The 26340-nt window shown below is 36.8% G+C and overlaps 1 protein-coding gene across 4 annotated transcripts in view; it reads right to left on the reverse strand.

The window, feature by feature from the left end:
- Positions 1 to 11278: 11278 nt before the first annotated feature.
- Positions 11279 to 26340, reverse strand: part of kank4 (KN motif and ankyrin repeat domains 4) — a 77699-nt gene continuing 62637 nt past the window's right edge. For all 4 annotated transcript variants that reach the window (XM_032572385.1, XM_032572384.1, XM_032572383.1 and 1 more), the window contains 7 exons: positions 22143 to 22236; positions 19049 to 19342; positions 16643 to 16727; positions 16329 to 16548; positions 16099 to 16241; positions 15195 to 15395; positions 11279 to 12187 (listed from right to left, as the gene is read on the reverse strand). In XM_032572385.1, the coding sequence (XP_032428276.1) occupies positions 12080 to 12187; positions 15195 to 15395; positions 16099 to 16241; positions 16329 to 16548; positions 16643 to 16727; positions 19049 to 19342; positions 22143 to 22236 (1145 nt within the window). In that variant the 3' untranslated portion in view covers positions 11279 to 12079. The remainder of the gene's footprint in view (positions 12188 to 15194; positions 15396 to 16098; positions 16242 to 16328; positions 16549 to 16642; positions 16728 to 19048; positions 19343 to 22142; positions 22237 to 26340) is intronic.

Genomic DNA, 26340 nt, shown 5'->3' on the forward strand with positions numbered 1-26340 from the left:
TTAAGTGACCCACATGCACAGGAGACGTGATGTCACATGTAACATGGTGGTGGGTGTGTTTACAGCAGTAAAAATGAAAAGCAGTAGCAGTACTTGCTTGAATGCCAACCCGGTTGAGCACATTACACTTTTTGAAGAGTTTTTAAAGCTGCGAGCCATTATTCAAGGTGTTCTGACAGTAAGATTGAGTAATAGCGTTACAGCCTCATGAATCCACAAATATTGTCTAATTTAGATAATTTTTCAACATGGCAAAACTTCAGGAAAGGGAGCAAAGTTGTGAAACAATGTACTTTAGTCTGATGAGACTCAAGATTTTGGCCTTCATGCAAAAATCTAATACTGAGATAACCATAAACTTTCCACCATGACAATGACCCTAAATATGGCCAGAATTAGTCCTCTGGGGCCGATATCCTGAGGTAGGTGGACCATTTGAATCAGTTTTGTTGGAGCAGAGAAACATTTATACTTGGCAGGACACCAGCCCTTGAGGACAGGAGCTGAACTCCTACGGTAGATCAAGGTATCTTGATGTATTATGATGGCCCAGTGCAAGTTCAGATTTAAATTGAATTGAGAATCTGTTGTGAGATTTGAGAATGGATCTTCATAGATGCTCTTCATCCAATATGACAGAGCTTGAGCTATTTTCAGAAAAATGGGCAAAACATTTTATCTCTGGACAAATAAAACGGGTATAGACACAGCCTAAACATCTTCCAGCTGCAATTGGAGCATCATAATTCATGTAACAATTATAAATATACCTGACCAATGGTATACCAAATGTATGATTGGAGATCAGCATAAAGTTTGGAGTCTTTCCAAATTTCAAACAGTGTATCAACCTTCATCTTTTTTTAATAAAACAAAAGAAATTAAAAATGGGCCTCTGCCACATGAATAGATTGAAGGGTACTTCATTTTATTAAATAAAACAAATATTTTTGGATCTGTCATTCAAAAATGACAGTGATTAATAATGAGCTGTGGACCAGATGTGTCATCTACCCATCACTTCTGCTGCATTTATTAATCTTTCCATTGATGTTTGTTGTGACACAAATCATCTAACATATAAATCACATTGGCAAAAAGGCTAAACTTTTCAGACACTGCATATCTTTCAACCAACCCAATGCTTCTTAAGATGCATTTGGCATAATCTGTAATGTGATTTCTTTAAGATGTTTTACCAAGATTGATTTCCAGGTCACATTCAGCCAGATGCAACTCATGAAGCACAAAATATATATTTCTATTATTACTGCTTTCTGAGAGCTGACTCATCCATGAAGTAAACTTCTAAGAACAATTTTTTCGTGAGATTAAATTACATAATTTAAGTGAATTTAATCTATAAAGGTTACTATGAAGATTTCCAAACAAAACTTTTCTAATTTGGGGGGGTTCTGTCCTTTATTATTATTTTTATTGTATGTTCAATTTAGATCATGATTGAAAACAGCCCAGGTTTATCCACCTTCTGTCTAGATTGATCGACCTTTTGCAGGAAAAGTCAACAAAAGTTAAAGCAACCGCTGACAGACTGTGCAGCTGGGAATAAGATGCAGTGTCCCAGGTAAGTGCTGAGGAGTGACTGTTCTTTGTTGGTTTGATGAATGAGGCACCATGCCGAGTCAGATCAGTGCATGGGTTCTCTGTGCCCTACAAGCTGTTCTTCTATACTGAAGATTGTACTAACCATGTCCTGCACGCTCAGTTTGTACAAAGACTAAAAAAATATCCCATTGCACTTTCAAGACCTCAGTAGGGGTTCTTTAATTGGAATGCTGCATAAATGATATGCTAAACATGTCCTCTTTTCTGGTGTTCAAATAATTCACCAGGACCCCCAAAGGGCATTCCACAAATTCTGGCCTTTGTTGGCATTCTGCCTGCCAAACTTTAGTCTTGCACTCATGTTTTTTTTTGTGGAAAAATGGTTTTCTCCTTACACAACTTGCATGATAATTGCAAGTTGCATAATAATTTTTTATGTAGGGTTAGTTTTCCTTCCTTCTGAGTTTTGTTTTTATATTGTTTTACATCTATGAAAAAAACATTGGAGAGATTGTGGTTAATTCTGAGACTATTCTTAAATAGTAATGTTAGTTCTGTTTGATAATTTAACTGTATAACATTCATGACCCAATGACATATGACCAATATCATGTCAACAACAAACTATCCATCATTTATCACCATTAGCGTTTATCACCATTACATAAACATCTTTTTCAAAGTAACCGTAATTTATGTACATTCCAGAATATATGTAAAAAATATATAATCTTTGAAGAGCAGAGTGCATTTTGTCAAGAGAAATTCTCAGAATTTGAAATATGAGCATAAGCACTTGAACAGTTTGATTGCTTTGGTGTTTCTGCCTTCTGGTCAAGTGGGGCAGGAGATGTAATGTCCAACATCCAGTCAGAGATGGATGCTGACTGCTGACTGAAGATGGATCTACTGGAGGTAGCTGATGACTGAACTAGTTGCAGTAGTACAAGACATTGTAGACTGTTCTGAACCTTTAACCAGATTTAAATGAATGACTGTTTCCAGATACTTTTATTTCATTTTGTCAGGTTGAATGCAGTGTTCAGATTTTCTTTTTTTTATTCTCTGAAGACACAACAAACAACTCTTAGGTTTTCTTTTTGTTGCTTCTAAATTGTGTCACTTCTTTATACACACTTTTTCCTCTACTGCCCCTGCTGGCTACTCCTCTCTTGACTCAATACAAATGACCTGCCATTTCATGTTTTGGTCACCATATTTTCTGTTTAATGTATTAGCTTTTTTTTGGTATGGTAAGTAAGCTTGGAATGGTTCTCCTCTACTCTTTCTTTTTTCATGTCTTTATTTCTCTTCCTCAAATGAAATTGTCTATTATGTTCTCTCTGTGTGCGTGAGTCAGAATAATGGCGTCTTTGGGAGCAATTTCACAAAATTCACAACTGAGGTGTTCCACAACCATGAAAATACATCATTGATTCTGCTTTTCAGCTCTTTCCTTCGACCACAGCTCTTCCTATGCAGTCTCCTCTTGTTCTCTCCTGCATGTTGCTTTTGGTCCATTTTATTACATCTCTCAGCATTATTTGCTCCTCTTATTGTTGCACTTTGCTTTTGCTGGAGACCATTTGTTGCACTGGTCTGTGTTTCGACTTTGTCAAAGCTGCATCTAACAAGCCACATCTATTCTCATGAAGTTATCACTATAAAGTCCCCGCCTGTTTAAAAATTCAGCCAGCACACGGTCACCCCTCCGCACCTCACGCCTTCCTCTCACGGATGACAGTTCCTATTATCTCCTGGATAATAAGTTGCACAGATTAGCCATGGGGCCAGACAGAGGAGCAGCGATAGGGCTCTGAGTTTGTGTGTTTGCGTGTGCATATTTGCTGCAGTTTGGGTGTTTCTGCCTGGATTTGATGACTACTTTGTTACTGTGTGTGCAGCTTTTCATGTTTGCCTGACTGTGTTTGCCTGCGTTAATGGATTTCTCCCCAGCTGCATGTGCACATGTGTCTGTCTGTCTGTCTGTCTAGCCACATGCCAGTGCATGTGTTTGTGTCTAAATGACAGCAAGAGACTGTGTGCCTGCAGTGGGACTCACAAGAGGAGGAGTTGATGGGCTAAGTGCCATTAAGGGATAATTACAGTTAAAAAGTCTCTATGCTAACGAGGAATCTCATCATCACAATGCTGGCAGACCGAGAGGGCACAGAGAAGCATCTGCAATTCAGACCAAGAGCTCTTGTGTGTTCACTGCATGTGGTTATTGTTTAGAATATGTTAATGCATTACCTTTAATCTTTATTTGCATGTTGCACCAACGGTTGTGTTTAGTGTGTGCACATGGGAATCACAACGACTCATATTCATATTTTAAAAAGAAAACATTCTTTTCAGATGGCGTTTGCCATGATGCAGCCACACAAGTACACACAACACATCAGTTTAATTGTCCGGTGAAGGCTCAGTGTGAGTTGAGTTTAAGGGCATGCACGTCTGCACACAGGGATCCCTCTAATGGGTTCATCTCTAATCTAAGTCAACATGAATGTCTGTGAAAAATGTTACCCTTTTGTCTTGCAGATGTTCTATCCACATATTTGGGTGAAATTAATTAAATCTAAATATCTGCTGGGACCACCGGTGAGGTTGCTTGGAGCGGAATATTCCACAAATCTGATTTGCAATCTGTGTGTTGAGCCTCATTTCGTACTCCCTTGGTATGCAAACAGGAGCTGATGAGGATGGAGAATCATCTTTACTCATTATCGTCTCTTTTACCATGTTGTCCGTGGGAATGCTAAATGTTTGCTTGTGTGTGTTTGGTTTGAAAAGATTGTGTTTCTGTTTGTTTACGTGTATTTCCACTGCCAAAATTTGCAAAACTAACACTCCCTGTTAATTTCAGCTGAGTGCAGATCAGCTTTGGAAAACAAATCTTTCTTGATAAAGCAATTTCTAGTCTGGCATTATTAATCAAATCTATCCAAGCGTGGTTGGTTACAGTAAAACTTTATAAGACAGTAAGCATTTGATAACAGTTGTCACCTTGGATGGCACAGCAAGTAATTAACCTAACAGTGTCCCACATAAGGCTAAGTTCTTGTCTGGGTAGTTTTATTTCTTCCCCCTTATATCAATCAAACTGATCCCTTCCAACAAGATTTTTAACTTGTTGTTCACTGAGCCACTCCAAAACATTCTTTAAGCTTCTTTGAGTCATTCTAATGTTAACTTTCTGGTGTGTTTTTAATCAGTTTGAAAATTGGACAAATTCCTTCTTCCAGAAAGTACACACTCTTCTCCCTCTTTGCAAAAGAAATTCTGCTGCTGCCTAAATAGATGAAATATATAAATTGAATCAAGTGAAGTGCTTAGAAAGCATCAACAAAATAATGCCGTACTCAAAATACCCCTCAAAAATATAATTTCTACTACACATCAGCACAAATATTGTTGGTTTGTAAGAGGAGTTTAGTATTTAGAGAGAACAGATGGCACAACTTAAAGTCAGCATGCGTCTGAAGCTCTGTGTGAAGTATTGTTTTGGAGTTGCCATCTTTCCTTGTTGCTTACACTTGCCCAGTTTTCACAGGGTCTGCACAACGATTATATCTACTTTTCATGCTACCAACAAGCAGCAAAAAATCTAAGTTAATAGTGATGATTAAGTTCTCAACAGTTATGTGGTGTTTGACTATTGGTTTGGAGTTAACAAGACCTCCCCTGATTAATGTTGATATGCTGTATCTTGTTCCAGTAGAAAGTACTATCATGTTCTCTAAACGGCACTACTCCTTTATGGAAGGCTTAATCACAAACTCAATTCTAAAATTTTATTTTTTTATTAATTTATGATGCGAACCACGAATAGTTAAAGCTAATTGTTTTAGATACATTTTTAATTGGATCATTTTACTTTTTTTATGTCTTCACTTTCTCCTCTGAAAAAAGGCTTCCCTGGATGTCTATGGGTTTGCACTGGGAATCACAAGTTAACAAGTCTTCAGCCTCTCCTAAAATGCCAAAGTAATTAAAATTACCATCAGGGTATTAAATGCATGCTATGAATCTTATTTTACACAAATGCCTGATTAGTAGATTAATGAGTAATGCTTGCTCAATAAGTAGTATGGCTCACAGGTCTCTATTTTGGGGATTGGGTGTTAAAAATTTTCTTATCACTGCTATTGTTTCCCGCTTGATCTTAATCTTTGAAATAAGTTTTAATAGCTGACACATGATGTTAACAATTCTCACTTTTCAGGACTCCTATTGTTCCTCTGTTTGTAACCCACAGTAATACACCACCATCTGCTGGCCACATACTTTCATTACACCAGAGACCTTACAAACATCTTTTGGAAATATTAGGAAAAATTTGACCAAACCTCCTTTTTAGAACATCTATGATTGATTTAAAACAGACTTTGTACTTAAACAGAATGTAAGGGTAAGATTATTAATTGGCTTAATGGAGTGGAATAATGTAATAATAATAAGTGTAATTTAGTATTTAGTCTGAACATATGGGGGATTTGCAAGTCTGTCCCCCATTTTCAACAATTCTTTTTTGAACATCATATAACATAATATAACCATTATTATTATTTTCTACATTTAAGTCAGTGTTAAAAGACAGGGAAAGATAACAATTATAAAAAATATCATTGGTCTGGACAGAGTGGGAAATGTTGACATTTTATTTTAGCATTTGCAAATAAAGATCACCTGTGAGAGGGAGAGTGCATAATTTAAATTAATATTTTTTCTTTTAGTCAGCAGCTCATGAAAATTAACTTCATCCCTCATTTCTTTAATTATAATGAAAATCTATATTTTTAATACATTACTGTTGTGAAAAGAAATATGCTTTGAAGAGCCACCCTATTTTCTTTTGGGGCCCTTAAACAGAATTTAATCAGGAAACCAACCTCAACTTAAGCCTGGTAGCAGTTACAGATCAACTGGTCGTCATTTAATGCTCTTCCTCAGAAATAATTTTCAGTTTTGCATTTACCACAGTTCTTTTTAAGTAATAAGACAATAATGAAATTATTGTATTACAGATTGTATTTTGCATGCGAAATCACTTAACAGTACAAGCACCAGTCTATCTGCAAGAAACTCTTAAAGACCCAGAATTTCCAATCCTAGCATCAACAGTTTACTTACCTGTCCTCTCTACTGCACTGTTTTTTTAATAGATTAAATAAAACTGTTCTGTGGATGTGTCCCTACTTGTTCTAAAAAATATTAGAGAATAAACAGGAACTTATTTAGTAATTTTCCAACAGCAGTCACATCACAGGTGACCAGACGCCACTTATCTGGATAGTATGAGAGAATAAGCCAAGTTTAATAGTATTCACTAAAATATTTGTGACAAGTTAGCATGAAAAACCTGTAGGAAAATGTCCGGCCATCAGTTAGAACCTCAAATTCAAATACACTTAGAGCACACCAGCAAGTAAACTGCAGAATCAATCAAAAGTAAAGAAATTAGGGTTTTGAGTGTTGTCCAATGAAGGGCGTCTGAGAAAGATGAAGATAGCGATGAATGATTTTTCCTTGTTACAGACATTGTTTGGAAAAAGCTTTTACAGTACCTTGGTTTTATGGTTCTCTGTTTTTTCTCTCTTTCTGCAAATGCAAAAGAAAACGTATTTGGTGTTTTCTTGTACTCTAATTGTCATTTTCCTCCTCTATTCTTATATTCTTTCTCCATTTATATCAAGTGAAAACTACACTGTCAGACAGTACACGCAAGAAAAAGAAGAGAAAAACCATTTGATCATTTTTAAAATATTTATTTAGAAGTAGTTCTCTGGTCTGTTAGATATAAGCTTGTTTCACATATAATATTACAGAAAAGTAAATATTTGTATTTTTATTTTAATCTGTATTATTTATGGGCTCTCACATTGATATTCAAACTAGGGAGACATTGCCCTAATAGGTCTGCAGCAGATTCCTTTTTGCTGTTGTCTTACACATTTCCAAACTAGCGTGACGGGCACACGATAATCCACAACCTTATCAAGTCACACATTATCACAAACATCCAACCAGTAAAGGTGAACTAATGACAGTCTGGTTCCCTTCGAGCACTATTACTTGAATATTTGTCTCCATGCATACATAATTTTGTCATATATTTATATATATATATATATATATGGTAAAAATATAGCATTTAGAATAAATACTTCATATAATTATAAGACTGTCAGACAATACTTGTTATATATTTTTCCACAATACTTTATATACATGTATTTGGCTGGATTTACAGAAGAAAACACACAAATTTAACCCCATGTGGAACAAAGTTGATTTCAGGTCTTTGGTGATCAACCAGACGTGAAATCTTACAACATCTGGGTCACACACTGGATTGAACATAAATTTTCATAAAGATGTGTAGGCATGGAAGACCAGACACTTCTCTCAGCACGGGTTTGACATCCCGCAGCTAAGTAAAAGGAACATATATTTATACTTTTCCGTTTTAATCTGTAACTGTAGCACAGGGAATAATTAATGCTACATAGAAATATGTGCTATTAGTCCATTTGTAAAAAGTTGTTTCATGTAAATTCTGACTTTATATATATTCATACAAATAATTATTTTTCAAATTACAGTTGTAGTCCCAATTCTGTGCCTATTTTTGATTTAGTTTGCAGTATTTGGGATTGATGGCGTGACCGCAATGAAATAGAAAATTAGAATAGAACAGATCTTGGTGACATGTCAAGAAAGCAATTAAATGTATTATTAAGGAAAACTAATGAAGCTGAAATCAAGTTTTAGAGATAAGCAAGGCCTAAATATTGTTAAAGTAACAGTTGTTACGTTAATCTTGTGCTAGAAATCCTCCAGTTTGATTAATTGCCTGAAGTTTTCCCTCAACACAGAAACTGATTTTGTCATGCAGATCGGATTGCTACTTATATATTTATTACCTTACATGACAATATTCGACTTTTAGCTCTACTGACTCTTGCAAACAGATGTTCCCCAACATAAATCAGATTTAACAAGGCCTCATAAACAGCCCTCCACATTTATTGGCACCTCTGGCAAAGACATGTTTAAAGCCTTAAAAGAAATCAGTCTTTAAATGAAGTAACATGATCTGACACTAAACATGTTAAATAATATCACCCCTTTCTATTTGTCTGTACTTTTATTCAGTGAGGGGGAAATTTTGCTTGAGGGAATAATTGTTTTCAACAAAATGGTTGTTCATTGACCACTAGTGAGACACCAGCTCTCCCTCAACAGACAAAACAAAACAATTTCTTAATATAAGATTTTCTCACAACTAAATCAATGTAAGATTATGCCACTGCAATTAGTATTTAATTTATTTTAAGGCTTTTCATACAGTTTTACCAGAATTTCGTAACTGACATGACTGGTATTTATTAATCCCTCTAAAGGGTAAACTGAGGTAAAATAATTCAATGTATTATTTAAACATTTGCTGAATTATTATTTTATCTTATCCCCTTTGATCATGTAAACATTGTTAGATGTTTGGCATCTGTTGTGGTCACTGTGGAAGGAATGTTTCATTGTAAACATTTCATAAGACCACACTCCTGCAAGGAGATGTATTAGAAAAGGCTCCACAAAAGAACATCTGTTTTCCTGGAAAATAAAACCTCAGCTCCAGAATAATAACAGTTATCCATTTAAGGCTGCACCATAGTCCCATACATAATATTTTTTTATTGCTTCTTATTGCAAACAAAACTCCCTGCTCAGGATTTTAATATGTCTGGTCTGATTGCTTTAGTCATGGGTACGAGAGCCTAATGAACTTAGCTCTACAATCTAAAGACTGCTTCATCATCAGGACTAATTTAAAGTCTTTAGACATATATTTGTAATAAAGTTAATATCTCAACTGATTCGAAGTCTTGCACTTGTCATCCATGCAGGGTTAGTTAAAACTTGCTACATTTTTATTCTCTTGGAATGTGTCACAGCCAGCCCAACATTCATTGTGCATTCTGTACGTGTTGCATACATGATTAGAACAATCACACAAACAGCTCTCTCTATATATATACCGTAGATAGATATTTATGTAGACATATACAGTACAGACCAAAAGTTTGGACACACCTTTCTAATTCAATGGGTTTTCTTTATTTTCATGACTATTTATAAGGCAAGAAATCCCACTTATTAACCTGACAGGACACACCTATGAAGTGAAAACCATTTCAGGTGACTACCTCTTGAAGCTCATCAAGAAAATGCAGAGTGTGTACAAAGTAGTAATCACAGCAAAAGGTTGATACTTTGAAGAAACTAGAATATAAGGGGTATTTTCCGTTGTTTTACACTTTTTTGTTTAGTGCATATTTCCACATGTGTTATTCATAGTTTTGATGCCTTCAGTGTGAATCTACAATGTCAATAGTCATGAAAATAAAGGAAACTCATTGAATTAAAAGGTGTGTCCAAACTTTTGGTCTGTACTGTATATCTATCTATGTAAATAGAGAGACATATAGATATATATCACAATACTGGGTACACCCCTTGTATTTTTGTTAGCATTCTATTTTACCTCTTTATGGGACAACACAGAAGGTATAACACTTTGATATAATGTAAAGTAGTCAGTGTACCATATGTATAACTGTGTGTTTTCTGTCCGCTCAAGATAACTAACATAGTTGTTAGTTAGCAATGAGCAATGGCTTAGTTGGCCAAGTCATGGCCAACAAAGGTGAGAATGCCCTTAAGTGAAAATGTCCAAATTATGCTCAGTTAACCATTTTCCCTCCCTGGTGTAATGACCACATAAGTTGAGTGCACATGTTCTGCGTTGTATCCAGAGGTTGTCTTTTGATATTAGACCCTTGGGTGCTATCATTGCTGCAGAGGATGTTGGGGTTGAATTCAGCCTGTCAGTGATCAGACCATATGGTGCACACTGCATCAAATTGGTCTGTGGTCACACAGATCAATTTGATGGTCTGTGGGATCAAATGCTAGGATCAATTTGATCCCAGAATTCTCTTTTCTAAAGAAGATGCACAAGAAATTCAGCAGCCAGAGAAGCAGACAGTAACCATGTCCCTATGGTCTGATGAGACCAGGATAGACCTGTTGGTTTAACCTCACCTGGTTGTGGCAGCAACCAGGCGAGGGGTAAAAAGACAAGTGTGTTGTGCCTATTGTCAAGTATGGCAGTGGGTGTTTCATGGTTTGGGGGTGTACAAGCGTTGTTGGCTGTGGGAAGCTACAGTTTCATGATCCTTTCCCTTTGAAAACTCGGCCACAAGGCAGTGTTGCTAAACCAGACCTAAACACTGTTAAGTTAAGAGAGTAAAGACAGTACAGAAAAATTATGGTGGTCACATGAAATGTTGACACTTGGTCATAATTTAAACATTTTCACTTGGGGATGCACTCACTTTTGCAGACAGATCTTAGTGGCCTTGTATAGTTATTTTGAGAGGATTGCAAATTTACTCGGATACACAAACTGTAAAGTGACTACTAAACCCTGCTTCAGTATGTCATCAGTATTGCCCATGAAGAGATATAATAAAATATTTAATATAAAATGGGATTTACTCATTTTTGTGTGATACTATATATTTATATATGTATACAGACAGCTGGGGATCACAAACAGTATTACAACATACTGGTTTGTGATGCTATATTTAAAACAGCCAGTAGGGGGAGTAACTGTATTAGCATGCAGCTCAATACAATCTCTTGACTTTTTTTTTTTTTTCAACCTCAATATATTGTTATAAAAAATACTGAATTTTATTTTAGACTAAACCATTTGTTTTTCAATAACTCACAAATGATGATCACCCATGAACCACGTGAAAAACATGACCACTGTGGAGTAATGATTCATTATTTGATGTCACTTCTTTTATAACTCCATGCTTTATAGTTTCCTCTGGAGTTGAATATATTCATATTCACTGTACACATACACAGTAAAAAAAAGTGCAGTAGAAAATACAGTCTCTGTTTGTATGATCATGATCTGTTAGAATAACATTCTGTATATAAGATGCTCTCAATAATGGCTTATGTCCAAATATGGGGAAAAAAAACAATGTCAATGTGATTAAAGAAAAATAGAAATTATGTTATATTTTATATATTTGAAAGGTAGATCATGTGCTTAATATTTTGCTTTAAGAGTTAGTATATATTAAGATGCAGCAGTTCAGAATTTCTCTCCCGTATGTTCCTTTTTTTTAAACTCACCCTGTTTCCTGCTCAATCTGCTGTTGGCTTCAGTTGTTGCCACTGCAATATCTTTTTTTGACTTTGTTCAACCCTCACTAGTCATTTCATTTAAAAAAACAACAACAAGACATTATGGTCTAAACACTCTATTCCCAGAGGTCATAAAGGCAGCCCCATGCTTATCTTCATATAGCATCATATTCAGTATTTACTTTTGTTTTTTTCCCCATTCTGTTGGTGGGTAGAGGATCGAGGAAATAGAGGCAGATGTTGACCTAGAATGGTTTGGAAAACTGTGTAGAACTCAGAGGAGGTCTGCAGCAGACATGGGCTCAGATGCATGGGATTTTAGAAGATCGATGATGTCTTGATGAGCAGCTGCTTCTGCCACTGACAGGGCTGTTTGACCATTCTGGAGAAAACAAATGGAGATGCGATGTTGATTTCACATATAACATGTTGCAGTGGCCATTGTAATCCTCACAGTGGCAGTGTTGTACTAGCTTACACACAGGCTCAGAGAATAATTTATCTGCTCTGATTAGAACATGAGACCACTCTCATGTAAAGCCTTACAATTCTATCTTTTGCTGAAAGGCTTAATACCAGCTAAGATTGTTATAAATGAATCATAGTCTCAAACATTAATCTATATAAAGGAATGGCAACTACATGTTAAACAATTACAACAAAAACAGACTATATAAAAATATACTGAAATCACTCTTTGCACAGAAAAATTTTGAGCAAAAAATACAAAAAGTGGACTAAGAAAAATATTGCTTAATATATATTTTTAAAAAATTTTCAAGAAGATTACTGCCATAATTTGCAAAGTACTCACCAGAAAAATACACCATTTTTTATAATCACTATGCATTCAACAATTTTGGTAAGCAATGTAACACTCTCACTAATATAACCACTTTTCTGTATTCAATTCAGAATTATAATATAATTCTGTAAGTTTCAAAACTGTTGTACTGTTAAGGAAGATACTGAACAAACATCCCTATCTTTTGACTACTTTCCAAAATAGAGGTAGGTTGGGAGGTGGGGCTAAAAATAATAACTGCATTCTACAAATACAGAGAATGTTGCATTTATTAAGCATCTGCAGTAAAAGTAAAGTGGTTTTAACTGTGGTGGTGCTAATCAAATATAACTCCGCTGAAATCAAATGTCCACTTGTTCTTGTTTATGTAGAAGCTAACATTAGCACTAAAGCACAGCGCAGGGGAACAGATAGCAAGAATAGTAGCATAGGAAAATTCAGATGACATTCCTTCAAAAGGGGCTGACTAAAACTTGTCACACATTCAGTGATAATGGAGTCACTGAATATGTTGCATTATTATGGACAAGTGCATAATCTGCATAATCTAACCAGGGAAGGCTTCCAATCCACTTTGTGGCAGTCGAAAGAAATAGCATCTTTACTCAGTCAAAAAAATACATATAATATTCTAAACAATTTATTGTATACATCCTAATAATTTTTGTTCTGAGACCAAATCTTCCATTTTTCACACTTATGTTCAAACTTGCATTAGTTTAGCACAACAATGTAGATTTTTAAGACGTACTTCAAATTCATGTTCATGATACTTTTACTTCTTTTGGACATGCAATCTTTGAGGCAGTTTTCACTACTGCATTATATTATCAAGGATACTACTGACAGTTAATAGGCACTATGATAAAAGCTGCCCCTGCAGTGACTCAGTCTGCCAATTATGATTGCATATTTAAGTGTCTAACATATAAAACCACAGAAATAAGTAATGATGGCTGCTGATTAGTTTTGTAAATTATGTATGCAAAATCTGCCCATAGTCCCCCATAAAAAAAGAAGAAAAAAGTTAGATTTTTGTGTGCATGTTATCAAGCATTCAAATCATGCTCCACTAGCAATTTAGTACAAATGAGAAAGCTTATTATGAGCCTGTGACCTTGCGGTTAACGGCCTCTGTAACCTGCAGCTGAGAGAACAAATCTCTCCAAACGCAAGCACTTGGAAAGCCATATCTTTACACTTGGAAAGATGTTGTGTACTTGACACTGAGACATCAATCAAAACTAATAGAGCAGTAAATTTCCCCAGATGACACCACAGACAATGTTCTGTGGTAATATTTCTAACTTCTTACATCTATCAAGCAGCGAGTCATGGCAAGTTTTTCCTCTAATCAAAGTCTAGATATCAGTTGATATAAAAAATAATGAGAGCAGTTGAAGCTGCGTGCTGAGAGAAAAGTCAACCACAGGGAAAATAGTTGCCTCATTCCAGGGTATATAGTCTCTATTTCACATTATGTTGTCTGATGAAAGAGAGTGATTTGAATGCAGGTAGTGTAATTCAAAATGGTAACAACAGCTCCTTTTCTTAAGATCGTGTTTCTTTCAAAATACTATCTGTAGTCACGTGATACTAAACACAGCAAAACATTGACCAGTGGTACAAATGTGGATTGTGGGAGGACTGATAGGTAGACCTTCACGTTTATGGTTTTCTATATTTTACAGTATATTTTAGTATCACTTTTGTGCCTCCAGCCTACAAAAAGTAATTGCAAGATGCTTATGAGAAAAAAAATGCCATAGAAATAAACTCTATCTGAGACCGCCATGGCAACAGCTTTAGTAAACTTAGGACCTAACACATAAAAGATCAGTGTCGAGTAACAAAATTTTATATGTGTAAATAGAGAGAAGATGTCACATGATCTCTAATCTAATAAAAATTTTAAATAATTATTGTTGAAGTTAAACAGTAAACTAATTTAGATTTAAGACTGCGTCATGCCCCATGTATAAAAGTGAATTCATTTTGAGACCACCGCTGAATCTGTCTCTGTGCTGTGTTTTATACATGAGACATTTCATGTCCCTGAGCTATGTAGCTCCCCATTTCTTTTCTGTATCAACTATGCCATGCCTCACTGCATCCACACTGCCCTTACAGGGGCAGTGCAGGAATCTTTGGGTGGCACATAGGCTTTATGATCTTTCTCTTCTGAATATGTAAATTACTGCATATGTAAGGTGAGAGAAGTCTTATTGTTACAGCAAAAAAAAAAAAAAATACTATATCCAGTTTCCTAAATTCAGAAAACGAACTTATAAATATGGTCCTCTACATCCAGACTTTATTTATGGTAGGCCAGTAGCCAGGGTTTTTACATATCTGACCAAAACCTTAATCTTCTAAATTTACCTTAAAAATGCACAGCTTTGACAGTTGTAATGAAATGCTCTGAAATGCACAAGGAAAAGTGGGGCCACCAGCTGAGGTCAAAAAACTGTTATTCTGGTATTTTGTGGTTCAGGAGAACTAAAACTGTTCTGAATTCACCAGTCTAAACTCTGACATCTTTTCTACTTACAGCTTATTTTAGTTTTACATTGTAAAAGCATACCTTATCTGTGAGTCCGATATCACAGCGACCTGTCTCCAGCAGCAAACAAGCAATGTGCGTGTGTCCATGCTCGGAGGCACACATCAGGGCCGTAGATCCCTCACTGTCCTGTGCATTTACATCTGCGCCGCAGCTCAGAAGCAGCTTCACCATAGCAACGCGACCGTGGCTCACTGCAAGCATGAGCGCGGTCTGGCCAGCCTTGAGAATGAGAGGAAGAGAGAAGTCAAATTAGAATTAGAAGTTAACAGAAGGAAAATATGGAGATGGGTATGGAGTTTGAGAATCTGAGTGAATGTGACGGAGGGAAAAAAGTGAGAAGTACAAGAGAGCAAGTGACAGCCATGTTTCTTTTTTTATGATCCAGTTCAACAAATGAGAAAAACACATAACATTAGAAATGAGGGGAAAAAAACTATTAATGTCAATTATTAATCAAGTGTCTATTGTAGCTTATCTTTGCAGGGTCTCTGGAGGGCCGGCACCTAGCAAAAGGTGTGATACACCCCTGGACAGATTGCCAGTCCATCACAGGGTAACACACAGATACAGAGGACAAACAACCATACACACTCAACACTCACTCCTAGCAGCAATTTAGCGAGATCACTTAACCTAGTGTTCATGTTTTTTTAGACTGAGAGGCTCCAGGCCAGGATTTAAACTAGTGACCTTCTCACTGTAAGGCAACAAATGCATGCAATGTTCATGAACCCTTTGGCTTTATAGATTTTTGTACAGAAAAAAAACTGCAGACATGTGTTTTTATTTATTTATTTATTGGGAAAATATAAATTATTTTTGCAAAATAAAAACAACTAAACCTAATGTATATTCCTAGAAATATCTTTCACCTTCTGACAGACCACATGTTACTTCAAGCTTATGCTGCACTCTGTGTTACCTGTCTGGAGCGAGCGTTGACATCGCCAAGTTTTAGCAGCTGCTCGGCCACCTCTAGATCATCTGGGCTTTCAGCAGCGGTCAAGGCAGCCAGCATCACTGGAGTATATCCCGCCTTATTCACATTATCTGTTTCACAAAGACCTAGAAGAATGCAAAGACTCTTTATTACAAGAAATTCTATTTTGAATGTAGCTGTTAGTACAGGTGAGTGCGTAAGGCTCAACTCACCAGTGTCTAGCAGCAGCTTGACCACAGGGAAGTTAGAATGCGACACACTGTAGTGGAGGGCCATATTCCCATTACCGTCAGTCAAGTTAACAACATATGGCAGGAGAGTGGGGGTGGTCAGTCCCACTTGTCTCAGGTATAATCTGACTGTATCTGCCTGGGAGTCTTTCTGGCTCGAGACTTTGAACCATTCCTGATAAAGCACCACCAACACCTGACGCTGTGGAGAGACATGTATATTAAAATTAGTCTATATTACAAATTTGCATTACGAAGAAAAAAAGAAAATACAGTAGAGTCAAAGAAAGCTTTACCATTTCCTTATCTGGAGATGAAACCTCTTCCATACGATCCTTTACATACACGCAGGCATCAATGAATCCTTTATCTACTTTCTCCCTATAAAAACACATAACACATTGAAGAATACTTTTGACAAATCCAAAGAAGTACCAGTTGGCTTGCAAAACATCTGATTTTCCAGGTGTTTTCTGCTGAGCTTATTTCCCTGGTGTTTAATGTAGAAAGGGAATGCATTGATTGTTGAGTAATTTCAGTTTGAAATACAATAAGAAAATAATTTCAAAAAACCTATGAATTTCTCAAAATCTTGTCACGCCAATTTAACTTTAATGTATTTTATATGGATTTTATGTGACTGAGCAATACAAGAAGCACATACTTGCTCTATAAAAGGAAAATGATAACTAGTTTTCAATGTTCTGTATAAATAAAGGTTTTGAGTGTAGCACCAGTAAAAGCTAATTGTAGCTGTTTGGTTAGTACTTTCACAATGATCAACAACTTCTAAATTGTATCTGAGGCTAGATTTAGCCTGAATATAAAAAAATGGCTTCATCTAATAGAAATTAGTTTATTGTATAAACTCAAAGGAATCAGACTACTTCTGAATAAATAACTTATTAAATACTGTCCTCTGATTCCTGGCAGCATAACTATGTACCAGTTGATGCAGTGGACCACATGGAAGTTAGGTATGCAGCCAATAAAAATTGGAAGAAAATTCTTGTTTCCACTTCAGATTTATCTTGTTTCACGTACTACTAAGCATAAATACACTGCCTGAGGCAATGTGAAGGAACAACTGTTTTTTACACACTTGAGTTCACACTAAAGTTAGTGGAAGAAAATGTGAATTGAGTATAAACTTTTTAAACAATTTTTAAGTCTTTATATTACAGATGACAAGTGTTTTTTCTAAATTGGATCTTTGGATTGGATTTTTGTCCCTGTGTCTATCAACTTCATGAAAACATTATTTGGCACACCTTGTTATTACTGCATTGATTCTCCTATTGTCTAAAAAGATTCCTGAAGTTGTGACAGAATTTCAATGGGATGTCAGAAACAGCATCACTCAGTTGTGGCAGAAATGTCAGCTACCCATCCATGATTTGGATCTCATGTTCCACTACCTCCCAAAGACTGAATAGAGATCTGGTGACTGTGAAGGCCATAACTATTCTTCATGTTTGAGATGGTTTGAGCTTTGTGACATGATGCACTATTCCTGAAAGTAGCCATCAGATGACGGGTACGCTAGTCATAAAGGAATGGACATCATCAGCAATACAACTCAGGCTGGCTGCAAGTGATTTCAACTTGGCTCAACTGTTGACAAAGGTCCCAAAGTGAGCCAAGGAAATATCCATATATAACCATGATGGCCCCATCTGCAGGTTGAACTTTTGTTACATGTCAAAATGGATCCTTGTTGTTTACAACAACTTGTGACCCAAACATCTTTAAAGTCACAGCTAATATTGAGATTCATTGGTATTCTTTTTTTCCAATTTGTTATTGCCTATTGGTGAGTCTATGCAAACTGCAGCCTGTCTCCCATTTTTAACTGAAAAGAGTGACACCTGGTGTTGTCTGCTTTGAGGTATTATGTCTTGTATGTTTATAGATGGTATTTCACATACCTTGGTTATTACAAGTACCTATCTGAGCCATTGTTGTCTTTTTTCTATATAATTTTCTTGGATTGAATATTTTCTCTTTTTTTGAACTATTCCCCTTTTACCTTAGAGATGGTTATGTGTGAAATCCTTTGGGATTCAGCTTGGGATTTCTGGGTTTTTCTCCCAGACCTGTTGACTCTTCGATGAAATCTTGTAGTGAACGGCAATGTACGGATCAACTGAATTTCCTAGCATTTAGCACCATCCATTTTTCTTTCAACTCTGACTTTCTTTCAACTTGTCCCTGCTGAGGATAGGTTAGCATTAAGCTGCCACCTTTCATGTGTTCAGGGTGATCTGTGGTTTCAGTTTTCCATCAAACCAAAACTGGCTTACATGTAGAACACGTAAGCCATAAAAAATTTATTATGATCTCCTATGACCAGACCACCTTCCTTTTCAAACTATGTCCCCTTCAAGAAACTGGACTTGTTATTGCCGCTTTTCCCCACAGTAAATATTTAAAAACAGCATCTGTATAATTTTCTTTCTAATTCACAATAACACACTATCTTGTGTTGGTCTATCACACAAAATCCACCCAAAAAATGAATTGAAATTTGTGGCTGTAACATGTCAAAATGTGGACAAGTTTAAGGAGTGTGAATACCTTTGAAATTGATTGTACATGCATGACTATGTTGTTCATCTCTGTGATTATACTTGTGGAAAACAAAGCATTTAGTAAAACTTTGCTTAACAGATAGAAAGATCCAAAGCTCTTGTCTGTCTCACCTTTCAGCCTCCTCCACCTGAAGGAGCTCATGGCCACCTTCTAAATCCAACAGGCCCCTCTCAACCTCTTTATCTTCACCCACAGCACCTTCCTCCCCCTCAGCCGCAGCAGCAGCAGGAGCAGGAGCAGCAGCAGCAACAGCAACCTCTGCATCTGCCACCAGGATCCCTACTGACTCCTCAGACTCCATGTCTGTTTCCTTCTCTACCGCTACTTCGGATTTGTCTTCCTCCTCCACTTCTGCTCTTGACTTTTCATCTGCGCTGGAGTCCTCGCTGGATGTCGTCTCATAGCTAGAAGAGGAAACGTGACATTTGAAATGCTTTTTTCATGAAGAAGGTTTGATTAAGTTTTACTTCAAAAGTGAGAAATATGTAAATATCGAGAAATCTATGCCAGCCTCTAAATTGATAAGACGTGTGACGAGTTTAGGTAAATATGAAGGTTTCCACATCAGCCAAGGCTGAGTAATTACTAACCGGTTATCCATCATCAGATATATGTTTGCCTTTGTGGTGTTGGCCCATCATAAAACATCCCTCATTCTATTACTTGTATAATAATTATCCACCGGAATGTTTGTGCACACTCCTATGAAACCTCAGACAAATACATCTTTGTTCTAACAGGTAAGGCTCTTCATTTAAAGTTTGAGTAGATGCCGGTGGGCTATATATGAGTGTGATCACTGGGGTGCATCATGAAGGCACCACTGTGAGACCAGTGATCAGATAAGTCTTATGATGAATACCATTGATTCATGCTTATTTGAACACATACACACACAGTGACAAGAGGCGTTCATGGGATCTCAGCATTCCTCAGATTCCTCAAGAGTTCCAGACTGAGCAAAGATAGAGCAGACGATCTGAAAAGATGTAATACAAACAGCAGCCCACTTCCTGGTGTGAAGAAAAATCTCGAGATTGTCTGACCTATTTAACATCTGCTCATATTTATTAGGAGATGAACTGCAATTCTTGGATATCCATGAGTTGTAAAGAATAGGGATGGACTCATTGAAAGTTCACAAAACTTATCTATGATTGTTTATTATGAGCTGTTCTTTGCAGTTACCATGAAAATTTATTATTCCCAAGAGCACCTAACTGTTGTCGTATGTTTGCAGATTGGTTTGCAAGAGCAAGGAAGGAACTGAACTTATATAAAAACAATCTGAAACAACACAGCAGAGGTGAGCCGGTCATGAAACAGTGAAGCTCAGGAATGTAAGAATAGGAATGCCGGAATTAAATAAATTTACTCACGGCTGCCATTTCCTTGACATGCAGCACATAATACCTCTCAGGAATTTCAGACAAAAAAGAAAGCCCTAGGAAGTGCTCTTATCTGGGATTAGATGTCGGTGTGAAGCATATGGGAGGTGCTCAGATTTATTTTCCAATTAAAACTGGATATCTATTTGATATGGATGTAAAAGTAAGAAAGGATAAGCGGAATGTCCAGAATAATGAAACTTTGCTCTTTTTTACTTTTGAGTGTATTAAGCACAAATGTAGCATGCAAAGGAACTCTGACCTGTTCCGAAAATCTTAAGTTACAGTCACAAGCCACTTTATTATGCACAGTTACTCAGTTTATTAACACAAATAGAAGCTCAACCAATCACATGACACCAGTTCAATACATTAGCTATTAAGATATGGTGAAGACAACTTTAGAATGGATAAAAAAGTTGATTTCAGTGACTTTGAAGGCAAGTAGTTGGTGTAGGAAAGGCTGGTTTATGTCAGAAAATGCTGATCTGCTTTGATTTTTCTGGCCAAACATCTTCCAGATTTACAGGGAATGGTCCGAAACAAGAAACGCATCTATTGAGCAGCAGGTGTATAGATGAAAATGCCTAGTTGGTTTCTGAGGTCAAAGGAGAATGGGAAGGCTTGTTCAAAAAATACAACAATGGTTCAAATAAACACTCATCACAACCAGTGTAAGCAGAATACAACCTCTGAATGTACAATCTGGTGAACACAGAATCAAATTGCAAATCATTTCAAGCCAGTTTGCTCAAAATGATATGTTTACTGCACTCCAACGGTCTCCACTTAGACTATCACTAGATCTTAATCCAACAGAGTCTCTTTGTGATGTTGTGGAACAATGTATTCGCATCATGAGTGTGAGCAAATCTGTCAGCAAATCAAAATAGGCCAAAACTGAGGAGTTTGTCAGATGCCTTGTTGGATCTATGCCACAAAGAATTAGTGCACTTGTGAGTTCAATATAGTACTGGCAAAGTACATTTAATGAAGTGGTCAGTGACAATAATTCATGCAGGTTCAGACTCTTTCCCAAAGCCTTTACCCAGCAGGATACACAGTAATTGTATCCATTTTATCTCTGGAAAAATATTTGAAGGGAATACAGGAACCTCAAAAGGCTCTTTTGGATGCAAAATCAAAGTGACTCTTCTTGCTGCCCTCCTCACACCAGGTGAGCAATCCCTAAGAGGGAGCTAATCCACCATCCATAGGCTCATGATGACTATTTGGATAAGAGAACCAATTAATTTATTTAGTACCCATAGCTCAGGGTTTGTCTCCAACTAAACATAGCAGGAAGTGTCTCCATTACTGCTGCCCTTATCTACTCCTTAGTAACCCCTTGCAATCTCTCTGCAGGTAATGCCTTATCAGGCCATCATATGTCACTCCACTTACGACAGCACTTACGACTATCAAATTGAAATCCCCGATCTTTTCTGTCCGACTGGAGACCCTGGGCATATTTTTTAAAAGTTGTTTTTTTGTCTCTAGTGGCCTTTATTCATTAGTAGCTAGACAGGAGGGGAAGAGATGCTGTAAATGGCCCGGGACCGGGAATCAAACCAGGGAAAGACTGTAGCCTCAGTATAAGGTTGGGTCTTAGTTTAATTAAGTCAATAAGACAACCAAATTAGCAAAAAATTGTCAAAGGAATGACTCTGAGCTGCCTAGACTGGAAATCCCCTTATTGTGCCTTATTGGGTCTCAGTCCATTTGTACAATGCCCCACAGGCCTACAAATGAAAAATCTAAACACTACAGCAAACAGAAACATAAGCTGGATGCTGATAAAGCGAAAGATTTTTACCCTCCATTCACCCCAACAAACTTCAGGTTTTTCTTGGCTCCCTTGCTCCCCTGCTTGTCAGCAACACCATTTTTCTTCATAATAGATTTGAGACCTGGTGAAGAGGAGAGGAGAGAGAGGCAAAAACAAGAAGTGAGAAAGCATGTTTCTTTAAACTTAACTCCTGACTGTCTTCAAACACTGAATCAAAAATCAAAGGGAAATGTAACAAGTAGTATTAAAGTTTAGTAGAAGCAACACAAAGGCTTTACGATTTTTTTCTGTGCACAAAGAAATGTTTTTTGGTGTTTTTCAGTGAGCTTCTGTGTTGGTAGTATATTTAAACCTGTGCATGTGTCTCATTACAACCACAAACGTCAGAGTATTTTACTAGGATGTTGGAGCACAGACTAAAACAGGGTTATACATAATTGTGAAGTCTAAGGAAAAAAATGCTAGCTTTGCCATTTTAAACCAATGAAAGTCTGAGTGTGAATGTCTTTTAACACTCCAGCTTAAGTTACTTCTAAACCTAGTACAACCAGCTACTTTAATAAGTGTGTGAAGGCCTCAAAGGAAGACAAAAAACTCTCATAAAAACCAAGAGACCATTAATTAGAGAGACAGCCAACAGGCCTCTGGTATCGCTGGAGGTTTCAACAGATCCACAGCTCAGGATTGAGAGCATGGCAACTATTATTCAAGCTCTCCACAAATCTGCCGTTTATGGAACATTGACTAAAAAAAGACATTGTTGAAAGAAAGCCATAAAAAATGTGCAACAAGCCATGTAGGGAACAGGGCAACATATGGAAAAAGATGCTTTGATCAGACAAATAGTGGGATGAAAACATACAGAATGCTATGATGATGGGAAACAAACGCCACACAACATCTTAAATAATCCATTCCTATTGCGATAAATGGTGACAGTAGCATCAGTTACCTGAAGTTGCTTTACTTTAAGCGGGAACAGGGATTCTGGTCAGAGTTAAAGCAAAGATGGGTGAAGCTAAATGCAGCACAATGTAGGAAAAATCTGTTCCAAGCTGCAATGTCAGAGGTCCACCTTGAGCAAGTTAATGGCCCTAAACTTAAAAGCAGAGTGACAATGGAGTGGTTTAGATCAGATTAGGATCAAATTCTTGGGTGAAAATGTCCCAGTGACAGTCCAAACCTAAATCCAATTGAGTCTGTGCAACGGATGTTCACAGATGTTATCCATCAAACCTGAATGAGCTTGAGTGACTTTTCCAAAGAGGTATGTCCAAGATTGTCAGTCTGTGGATTTGGAAAAAAAACACTTGCTGCTGTAATTTCAGCAAAGACCGTTCTACGAACAATTGACGAACTCATTGCGACTATAACGTCCACAAGTTTTTATTTGCAAATTTTAAAAAAATTAATTATTACACAGTACTTTATGTCGGTCTATCACATAAAATCCTATTAAGACATGTGTTTGCATTGTGCTAAAATAAAAAAAATGGGTGTGAACACTTTTGTAATGCATTGTATTTGTGAAACCAATAGGGTGTAACTGCAAACTGACCAGCTGTATGGAGACCATTTGACAACAGAGAAAAAGCCAGAGTTCTGTTCATTCAACTGTTAATACTAATGAAATTGAAATGTGACATGGGGAAAATTCATTATATAGCAACATATGATATTACCTGCATGATGACAGATACAAAAAAAAATACTTAGAATTAAATTGAGTCATTTAATTAAACCACACAACTACATGCTGTACATGTATTTCCCAAGGCAATTTGCACAAGTCAGCAATATTCACAGCACGCAACCTTGACATTGTCAGGCCTACTTATGTTTGTAACTGTCGAATAATCGATTCTGCATTGGCTCTTTTGCTGAGTCCTGTTGGCTCTTGGCCTAGTGTGGTGGTCTTAGTTGTTCCTGACAGCAGATGTTGTGCAGTGGATCCATAATGTTTTATCCAAATACAAGGATGTGGCTTTCTGCCAAAAACCACCATCTAAAAAGATCCAGGAAGAACGGTGCTTTTAGATCAAGTGTCTCTCCAGAGACAACAACAGAGAGTGGGAAGCTTAGTGAATATTTAAAATCTGAATGCATCCTCACGTCAACGTCCAAAGAATACAAACTTACTTTTAATAAATGCATACATTTTTGTTTTTTGCTGACTTTTGGCTTAGGTAAATTCGATTTTGAATTTGATCAGTCTCATTTGAGAAAATTCCCAAAACCTAATTTTAGCTTCAGATGAATACAAGGGTTTAATTCTGTAACAATGTCATTAGAGAAGTTCAAGATGTCTAACAGAGAAACACCGCAAATCCTGAAACACCACATGTAAATCCAGGCATATGCACTTTGTTTGAACACAGTGCTGTACTGTCCCCCCAACATTGAACTGCATGCTAACTGTGAGAAAATGTGGTTCTGAGCTCCAGCTCCTGGCTCAATCCCCAACATTGGAGACATCAAGGGAAGACAGAGAGGCACCATCTGTTTGATGTATGAGTGAGGGCCTCTGCTTATGAGCCCACTTTACAGTTGATAAGCATGGCTCCACTTTCCTGTGTGAATGAGTGTTTGTATATTATGTTTGGAATAAGAAATAAGTATTTGATGTTAAAAGCAGGCTATGTAAGCAGTGCTTGGTAACTACTTACTTTTTTCTTCCTACTTAGTAACGGCAACCAGTGGTGACTATTTTTAAGAAAAAACAGCATGTACAGTGCATAAATAGAAAAATGTGCAGGCACAACAGCTGTAAATATGAACTAGTGTATAGTACTGCATTTATGGTGAAGAAAATAAGTGTCCAAGACACAGACTGCCATGGAAAAGTTCATACCCCTTGATTTTTTATTTTTGTTTTTAGATTTTATCATATTCCCATTAAAAGCTTTAATGTATTTTATTAACACCAAGTAGTGCATAGTTGTGAACTGGATTCTTCCCTCCTGACTCAATATATTTTCAAATCGCCATTCAGGCTTTTCTTTAGGAGTTTTTCAACTAGCACTGCACATTTAGAAACAAAAAATTTGGATACATTTTTTAAATAAATCTGATGCTAGATTGGTGTCTCAACTAATGTAAGTTTGGGATTTTACAGGGCCAGTCTAACAAATTAATATGCTCGCTCTGGCTGGATGATAAGGGTTGTTGCCTTGCAGGTAGCTCTTTTGCAGTCTGTGACAGATTTTATCTTCATCCATCTTACAATCAAATTGGAGCAGCTTTCCTGTCCCTGCTGAAGAAAAGCATGTTTCATGTTTCACCGGGGGATGGTGTGTTCAGGACGATACAAATTTTGTTTCTATCACATAAAGAATTCCAAATGATAGAAAAGTTTATTTTTGGTCTCATCTGACCAGAGCACCTTCTTCCACATGTTTACTATGTCTTCTGCAAAGCTTGTAGAAGACTATAAGCAGGGATTCATATTGTGTTCTTTCAACAATGACTAATAACAGTCCTCTCTACTGATTCTTCCAGCTGAGCTGTGGATTTATGCCCCTTTTCCAGATTTACCCCAACTTTATTGGCTGTTTTGAATAAGTCACATCACTAACATAGCTTCAATAGATTAGGAACATTACGCCTCTTGTGTTTTTTCATACAGATGGTTTTCCTTTCTTATGTTTTGGCTGTTTAATTCATCATTTTGTAATAAACAATCACAAATCAACACAATAAAAAAAATCATGCAGATAAGCTGCCTTTTTCAGAGCAAAAAATGTAAAGTTCAAAAATGCCATACAAGAATAATAACTGCTATCCAAACTTAGCAATTAATATCTAATGAATATGATGGGCCATAATCATTCTGTTGATAATTGATCCAGACTTGATTTGACAACCTCTCTTCTGAGTGGAGTGTTTCTAATTGCGTGAATAGACAGATGGGGTTACTTGCGTGTCATAAAAGCTCAGTCCTGTAGTCAGCTTGATAATGAGAGTTCTAACGTCAGCTGGCAAAACTGTTTGTCATGCAGGGTAAGATGTTCTACCCGTAGCACAGATTGGCACAACAGATATCTAAAAATAATTCAAAGCATTCTGACAAAGTTCAGCTGCTTGTTCAGCCTTCAACGAAATGAAATGAAACTCTGTGTACATATTAATATTTAGCCCCCGCCTTGATGGAAGATCATAAGGGATGTGTTGCAATTAAGCAGCATGACTAATGTAACTACGGGCCTTTGTGAATGGTTAATATGTG

The sequence above is a fragment of the Xiphophorus hellerii genome, chromosome 9 (genome assembly GCF_003331165.1).
Source record: "Xiphophorus hellerii strain 12219 chromosome 9, Xiphophorus_hellerii-4.1, whole genome shotgun sequence".
Lineage (NCBI taxonomy): Eukaryota > Metazoa > Chordata > Actinopteri > Cyprinodontiformes > Poeciliidae > Xiphophorus > Xiphophorus hellerii.